The sequence below is a fragment of the Hypomesus nipponensis genome, chromosome 3 (assembly GCF_054491055.1).
Source record: "Hypomesus nipponensis isolate SF chromosome 3, ASM5449105v1, whole genome shotgun sequence".
Classification (NCBI taxonomy): domain Eukaryota; kingdom Metazoa; phylum Chordata; class Actinopteri; order Osmeriformes; family Osmeridae; genus Hypomesus; species Hypomesus nipponensis.
Genome location: NC_140363.1, coordinates 3,187,594 through 3,196,184, shown reverse-complemented (window position 1 = coordinate 3,196,184; position 8,591 = coordinate 3,187,594). Strand labels below are relative to the sequence as shown.

The 8,591-nt window shown below is 44.3% G+C and overlaps 1 protein-coding gene across 1 annotated transcript; it reads right to left on the bottom strand.

The window, feature by feature from the left end:
• Positions 1 to 556: 556 nt before the first annotated feature.
• On the bottom strand, positions 557 to 1,408 carry diras1b (DIRAS family, GTP-binding RAS-like 1b). Its single transcript, XM_084683255.1, has 2 exons — positions 1,100 to 1,408; positions 557 to 844 (listed from the first exon to the last, which is right to left on the bottom strand). The coding sequence occupies exons 1-2, from the start codon at positions 1,406 to 1,408 to the stop codon at positions 557 to 559; spliced, it is 597 nt and encodes a 198-aa protein (XP_084539381.1).
• Positions 1,409 to 8,591: the final 7,183 nt, after the last annotated feature.

Genomic DNA, 8,591 nt, shown 5'->3' with positions numbered 1-8,591 from the left:
CAGGTTTTAATAATGTTAGTTGGGGGACAGTTAAGATCTACCTCTATCCTACATGAGGGGGGGTGGGGTGGGGGGGTGGCGGGGGAATAGAGGTGAAAAAGCTGACCGTCCCAGACCCTAAGCGTTAACACTTGTAGAAGAAAGCCAGACTGACCTGGGGCCAGTGCCTAAGGGCACCCTGATCCAGCTCCAGTGTATAGGTATCAGATATTATTTGTGAATTTTGGGGTAGAGTCCATAAGGACAACACTACCACACCTCACCAGTGGGGTCCGGGACTCCTGTTGCTGGGGTTCTGGTGTTGGATGGAATTTAGCAGGGATGTGAGTTGGTTCCAGTCTTGTGACTGAATTCATAGCTATATATTCACTACATCCACAACATTAGGGTTAATTAGAATGTTGAAAGGACTTTGGTCCTGGTTATAAGATCAGAGGGGCTGGCTATGAAGAGCTCCATCTTCAACCTTTCTTTTTTCGCCTCTCGCCTTCCCATCCCTTCCTCCTTCCTCTTCTGTCTCTTCATCCGTTTCTCCTCCCCTCTCTGTTCCTCATCTCTACATCACACTACACTTGCCCTTCAGTCTCTCTGCGCGGGACTGCTTCCCGGAGCGCTTGCCGTCGATGTTGAGGCTCATGTTCCTCTTCTTATCCAGGTTAAGGAGCTCCTGGAAGAGCTCAGTGACATTGTGGTTGGTCTTGGCTGAGGTCTCCATGAAGGCACATTTCCACTGAGTGGCCTGCGCCTCCCCGTCCTTGGTCTCCACCTCCCGCTGGGTCTCATCACTCTTGTTGCCCACCAGCATGATGGGAATGGCCTCCACGTTTCCCTTGATAGCCAGTACCTTCACAGGACAGAAAAGAGTAGAGTAAAACAGTCTTGAGTAAAACACTGGAGAGTAAAACTGAGTAAAATGGAGGATAGTACAACAGATTAGGGTCGATTAAAAACCGAGTGGTGTAGAGTAAAACACAGTAGATCAGAAACAGTGTAGAGTCGAATAGAGCAGAATTAAGTTTACTAGAACAGATCAGAGACAATTATAATGACAGGAATCACAAATACTTTGATACACACACAAACACACACACACACTCACCTGTTGGTAGATGGGCTTGAGTTCCTCCAGTGACTGTTTGCTTGTAATGGAGTAGACCAGGATGAAGGCATGGCCTTTGGAGATGGACAGGCGCTGCATAGCAGGGAACTGGTGGCTCCCGGTGGTGTCTGTGATCTGAAGGGTGCACACGCTCTTGTCACAGCTTATCACCTGCCTGTAGGTGTCCTCCACGGTGGGGATATAGGTGTCCCTAAAGGTGCCCTTGACAAAGCGCAGCACTAAGGAGCTCTTCCCCACTCCCCCCGCACCAAACACCACCACGCGGTAATCATTACTCTGCTCTGGCATTCTGCCCCCTTCAGGCTGCAGACAAAATTACACCTGGACAGAAGGAGAAAGGGGAATGAAGAAGACAGAAGGAGGAAAAGAGAGAGGGAGAGAGAACGGTCCATTAGGTTTGGTCCATCTGTTTGTCATGTTCTGACAGACATCCAGACTGTCCGAGAGGATTCAAACTCTTGCTTCCCACCTGAGGTGGAAACAAAGGCTCACTTGTTGCTTTGCTGCAACTCATCTTTATGTATGTCTCTGACCAACCTGCCTACACTGCAGTGTGTGTGTCTGTGTGTGTAGGTATGTTTCTGTTTGTGAGTGTTTGTATGTGTGTGTTTATTAATGTCTTTGTGATTGTGTACATCCACGTGTGTATGTGTAAACATGTGAATGTGTTTGTGTACGTGTGTGTGTGTGCAGCATGTGTGTCTGTGTATTATTCATTAGATCTGGAACTAAACTCATTATAAAGGGCTCTCTAATACCCTTAATAAGATGCCAGTTCAGCAACTTTATGGAGAGACACAGCAGAGTGACACCTTACTGATGCTCAATGGACTTCCTGTTTGATGTGCACTGTGTGAACACAGTTGGATGCTGTCAATCTGTCTGTCTGTCTGTCTGTCTGTCTGCATTCCATACATTCCTCCCTGGACACCACACATCACAAAATACTTTTGGAAAAGCCTTACTTCCTTTATAATCCTTTTTGCTTCATTTCAATCATACTCATAGACTCAGACAAACTTTTACAGCCTCGACTGGTTCTTGACTAGGGCACAGAGGTTGATGACTATCCTCCCAAAAAGGAGTCGTCTCATTCTTTCCGCTTCCTTCATCCCTGGAATTGGCGAGCTGCTACTCCTTAATGAATTAACAGTATAAATGCATCTGTACCAGCCCCGCCAAACTCCATTAGGAAATAGCTTTGGCACAGAGGAAACTCCTCTCTTCTGGATTGTCCCCCCTCCCCTCCTATCCCCTCCTCTCCACTCCACTCCACTCATGTCTTGGCAGCCTTTGACCATCTTCAAGAAACTGCTTAGAGCTAATGATTCATTCCAGTGTTTCTGTCATTGATGGACCAAAACAATTGGCAGCCAGTTGGCATCCGTTTGGGTTTCTGGTTAGAATCCTGCTTGTTCGATGAAAATTCAAAGGAGTAATGTATGGTAGTTGAGGGTCTGGGGTTGTATTTAGTGATGTTTTTGAACATCCCTAGGAGTTTTACAGTTTTTCTCGATTGGTTACACACATTTTCTGAATGCATACCTCATAGTCTCAGAACTCTACACACAAATCCAAAAAAACACACAATGGGCAAAACCCCTCACTTCTCCTGCTAAATTAAACTTTAAATTCAAAACAATGTTATTTTATCTCAAAATTGTATTTTGTTTTCAAATGACAAACACAAACCATCATATGAATAGACATTTATAAGAACCATTTGAACACTGATGTGCTCAATGTAAAACACTCTGATGAATGGAAAACATTTCTTCTTCCTTCATCATAGTGAGCCATTTTTTTGGTTCAGTGTTACACTTACTACAGACAATACATACATAAGTGTGTTGTAAAATATTTGAGAATATTCTTTTTATACTCAGAACCCAAAAATACACGGTAACAAATATATTTTACGCATTTTTCCCAGAAAAACTATGTACACAGTGTACATCCCAACCAACACAAAGTTGCACATACAGTGGTCTACATACAAAACAACAGAAGAATTTACTGTATAGTGCATACAGTTACATTATTATTAATGTTCTTTGTATTTGCCGTAATGTTATGGCGTTATTTTCTAGGAACATGTTCATGATTTCAGTTTCCTGTTCAGGAGACAGAAGATGTTCCCGACTGCCTTGTGTGGGTAATCTTTCAGTTCTGCCAAACAAATACTGTTACAAATACAAAGTAAAATACTGTAAATACTGTGTAGGAATACAAAGTAGGAATACATTTCCCAAATACTTGAACATACTTTATTTTTAGTCCTACAGAACAGTCCACAGGCAATACTGTACTACTGTACACATTGAGTACTGTATTGATGCAGTAGGCCTATTGCAATTTTGTAGTTAGAGTAGATTTCTTTACTATTCTCATTTCTGAAGGTCCGGATGATGGAAGCTACAGTGTACCTGCTCAAATTTGGCTGTACTCTTTGCCCAGCCTCCCTCATTGTTAGACCATGGTTGACCATATGGTCAACCATGGTCAACCAAAGTGACCATATGGTCAACCAAAGTGGCTCGGATCTCATCAGAGATTACGGTCCTTGGCCTTCCTCATCCTTGTCCTTCCTGTCCTCCTCCTCTTACTCTCCCTCCTCTGGCTCTGCCACTGCCTCTGTTTCCAATGTTGGCATCCATTGCTCAAAAACAGAAGAGGTCACCTGTTGCCCTTTTATGCTAAAGCTCTGATTGCTAATTGTAAAACTGTGTGACAGGTGTTTGTCCAAGCAATGAGTCAGTGTGCGTATTTGCATGGCAGTGTGTTCCTTGTGAAAACAAAATATTTTCTTCATGAAAATTGTGCCATATGCAGAGAATTGTGTGTAGTGTTTTGAAAAAAGTATGTTTTAGAACTGCAATTTGGTTATAAAGCAGGAATTGTGCTTGTAGTTTAGCAGAATTGGTTCATGGGGTTGGTGCATGAGTTACATGTTGTGGTCATTGTGTCTCAAGTACCAGTTTTTGTGTGTAAACAATTGAGAAAAACTGTAATGACAGTGAGATTTGAGGTGATGCCTGTCAGACTCAAATGGGTTTACAGATTGACAATCACACCAGTGTCAGTTTGCCTGCACATGTGTATGTGCAATACGCACGTACACACATACACATTCACTCACATGCACAAGCAACACACGCACACACCATAACACACCTACAAAGTTTCAAGTATACCCTTGGCTTTCAGGTGCTGGCAGATGTTATCAACTGCTGAAGCAGTCTAGAGTGTGTGTATGTGTGCGTTTGAATTTGTGAGTGTGTGTGTGAAAATTAGTGTGTGTATGGTGTTATGCCAAAGCAGTCAGGCAGATGACATCCTGACGCTCTCTGTGCACACATGAGCTCGGCCATTTTCAATTCTGTACATCTGCAAGAAATAGTGAGAGAGAAAAAAGCGAGCGAGGGAGCGAGAGAGCGAGAGAGAGAGAGAGAGAGAGAGAGTGTAACAGAAAGAGAAAAAAAATGAGGGGATGGGGATGGGAGAGGGGGTGGAAACAGAACATGCATTTGTAGACTCTATGTATCTGTTAGTATGTTTATACATCTGTGTGCACTGTTGTGTGTGCGTGTGTGGGTACATGCAAAAGTGTGTGGATCCATTTGTGTGTGTATACATGCATGTGTGTCTGCATGTGGCAGTGATGTGTGTGTTTGAAAGAGATTGCAGCTCTCTGGTCTAGGCTTACTGGCTAATCATTGAGCTTAACCTCCTCTATGCTCCTGGACTGCTCTGCATTGACCCAATTCCCAGGACTTAGCTTACCAGCAGCCTCCGTAAGACATTACACCCAGCTCTTAATATACATGGAATATACTACAACAGAGGCCTCAAATGCACATACAACCAACACATAAAACTGCAACATCTATTCCAGGGTGCCGATCATAACATGCTGTACTAGACGCAGAAGGCAGACGTGAACTTTTTACTTTTGTCTATTCAGGGAGGGTGTCTGATTTAGAACAATGCAAAAATCAGAAGGAAGGAAAAAAAGTGATGCACAACAAAAAAATTCCATCAAACTTAAGCAGAGGCATTCCAAACATTTCGCTTAACTTGGATCATAGAAATCATATTGTAGATTTAATTCTGAATGAATGGAATTGGAACAGACTTGACATTCAGCACTGCTACCAATGGTGGTAGGGGTCCTTAAGGATTCTAATTCCCTCTAATCTGATCTGTGGTGCCCCACATGACCCACAATAAATCTAAAATCCTATGCTGCTTGGTCTCTTCTCTTTAAACTGGGGTTCAAGTGAAGTTTAGACCAGGGTGTACTATGCCTTGGAAATCTGGCTGTTGGGTTTAGACAGACACATGAGTGGCAGGAAAGGCAGACAGACAGAATACAGACGTACAAAGAGGCAAGAGGAAGACAGACAATAAATAGAGACCATCAGACACGAGAGGTGGACATATAAACAGGACATATAAACAGGCAGATAGATAAGACAAGAGGCAGACAGGCAAGAGACAGCGAAACACAGAAAAGACAAACAAACAAACAGGTAAGAGAGAAACAGAGAGGCACGAGAATGTCCAAAAGGATGTCAACAAACCTCCTAAAGGACCAACTGCTCAAACCACACGTGGGTTTCCAATTACAGAGACGTGTACCAAGTGGACTGTGTTGTCAAATTCAACAACATATGGGAATATGACCCTGTATACCACAGCTTTACACACTCAACCTGTAGAACATACCACACCAGACAAATGCCTTAAAACAGGAAATCTCCATAATTGTAATATAACATTCTTCTACCATTCTTCTACATTTTTCTACCTGTGTTTTGTTTTCCTGCTCTATTTCTGGAAGTCGTTGAAGGGAAAGAATGGGGTGCAATAGGAATCCTATCTCTCCCTCCTTCCATCCTTCTAGCCCTCTCTCCCTCTCTCCTACTCTCCATCCTTTTATCCCTCTGTTACTTAGTTTACCCCTAACCGTGTTATACCTTACCCCTCCCTTCATCCCGCCTTCCTTTTCACCTTCCTCCATCCCTACCTCTTTCAGACTTTCAGGGCAGAGAATAGGCAGCTGGCAAACCACCAGCACTAACAAACCCCACCCAGAACTAGCTGACACCCCACCCAGAACTAGCTGACACCCCACCCAGAACTAGCTGGACTAACACACCCAGAACTAGCTGGACTAAAACACCCAGAACTAGCTGGACTAACACACCAAGAACCAGCTGACACCCCGCCCAGAACAAGCTGGACTAACACACCCACCCCTGAGTGTGTGTTCATTGTCATCATCCTAATCATAATCCTTCTCTTTCTCTTCCTCCACCTCCACATCCTCCACATCCATCACCTTCTCTTTCTCTTTGTCACCCTCTCACCACTCTCTTTCCTCATACCGTAGTCCTGTAAACTATTGTTATAAAACAGGAACGTGGGCACACACTGACACATCTTCTTACTCACACAAACACTGAAACACTCACCTACGCACGACCCACACACACCTCCCCCCTCCCCACTGCCTTCCCCTACCATCCCTCTTCCCAACACACACAGGCTTTACTGTCAGGCATCCCCTCGCTTTCTCTCTCTCTTTCTTTCTCTCTCTCTGTCTCTCTCTCTTTCCCTGTCTCACTATTCTCCACTCTTCAAAGCCTAATCATTGGAATAACCGTCTCCCATCACATCACTCCCTTTCCCCAATCTTCTCCTTCCCCATCCCCTCTGTGAACACACAGCAGCATCCATACAGTCACACCTACTCTCTCTGTCTCTCTATCTCACACGCACACACCTAGTCACACAACCCACTTATTCCTGCTCCTCCTTTTGTCTTGACCCCCCCCCCCCCCCCCGAATCCCCCATCCCCCTCACGCTTATAAAACCTCACATCAAACCGCAATCAGGGCAAACACAGTGTTTCCCGATGAAACCGGATGGCAGGGAGGGATTAACTATGAGGTTTAGAGCACGAGTCAGAGACTATGCGTCATGCTGGCGTCATTACGGAGTATGCAGCCTAATGAAGTAATGAAGGCGTGTAAAATTGATGTAATGTGTGCCCATAGCAGTTTTGCAGTGGATGGGCTCGGAGTTGGAGGGGGGGGGGGGTATGAGTTAAATTACATGGTGTGTTGTAGGACCACAGGATACGCAACGCCATTTCAGCCTATAGCCTACTCTGCTCGTTTCATTCATAAATACCAGAAGATCGCCATCTCGCTGGGGTGCCATCATTTTACAGTCGCATAGCCGTCCCCCCCCCCCGTTCCCCCCACACACACCTCAAAGCAAGGAACATTTCGAACACCCAGCTATTTTGCCTCTATTCATCATGTAAATACACACGACTGTGTCCTATGTCGATGGACAGCTTTTTTGTTAAACAATGGAACAATATTTAACGGATAGCAAAACAATATATTTGGAATCAAAGCGATCCGTTGTCCCATCTTTGTTATACAGGAATAGCGTGCGCACAACGGCCAACAGTGGCAGAAGGTAGCGAATTGTAATGCTACAAAATATCAACACTGTCGAACAGAAAACAATATATATTGAAATGCATCTTCATACCTGAACTTAAAGAATAGTTTCGTTTGTGTGTCCTCGGTCGAGACGGATGAAAGTCGAACGCCGAAAGCGTCTTACTGCATTTTACACGATTCATGTAGTCTCGAGCTCATGTCGTCCGATTTCCACAACCACAGCGGTCTTTCTATGTCTCTCTCTATTTCTATCTCTCTCTCTCGCTGAAGCTCCTGATACCAAAGATATGACGTGGGAGGTGCTACGATCTCTATCTCTGCACACTTTATCTTCTCTCACTCAACACTGTTAAAGCGGTGAAATGACAGCACACGTCTCTCCCGTCTATCGGTATGTATCCCCCTACTTCTGAATGGTGCTCCACATCGATCCTGTACACTTGAAGCGCACGACGCCCTACCAGCCCATTACGCACTTGTGCACGTTGTGTTGGTGATGCCTCTTGGTAAGGCTGAAGGAAAACATTCATTTTGCAGCAGCCAGTTTTTAAAATGGTCGTCTAGGGTCACACCATGTCTGTCTCGACAGCTAAAAGCTACACTGACTTAATCTGTACTTGTTTTACTCATAGATAAACCAGTGACAACGTCTAACTGGTAAACCAGTGATGGAATTTAGTCTTGTCTTAACTGACAACGCCACAGTTGCAAATGTTAAAATACACATAAACAAAATCACACAACAGACTGTTAAATTTACGTTAAAAAAAAGCTTCCCAGATTGTAACCAGCAGGCCTAGTTTTAGGGGTACTGGCAACCTCACACAGTGTAGGCTACGGATTCAACACTCTTTAAAACACGAATGAAGTCATGACTACGAACCAACTCTTTATTGGCAATTAAATACTGAGGATGCCGAAGATTGGATACGCCAATGTCATAAAATATGTCACGGTTTACAGCTGGGGTGGTGGTTTTCGCTGAGCG

What these genes read in the sequence shown, in the direction of transcription:
- diras1b (XM_084683255.1), bottom strand. Translation starts at nt 1,408, where the DNA reads ATGCCAGAGCAGAGTAATGATTACCGCGTGGTGGTGTTTGGTGCGGGG. An exon ending in TCAAGCCCATCTACCAACAG is followed by an intron (nt 845 to 1,099) that starts GTGAGTGTGTGT and finishes TGTCCTGTGAAG; the next exon opens with GTACTGGCTATCAAGGGAAA.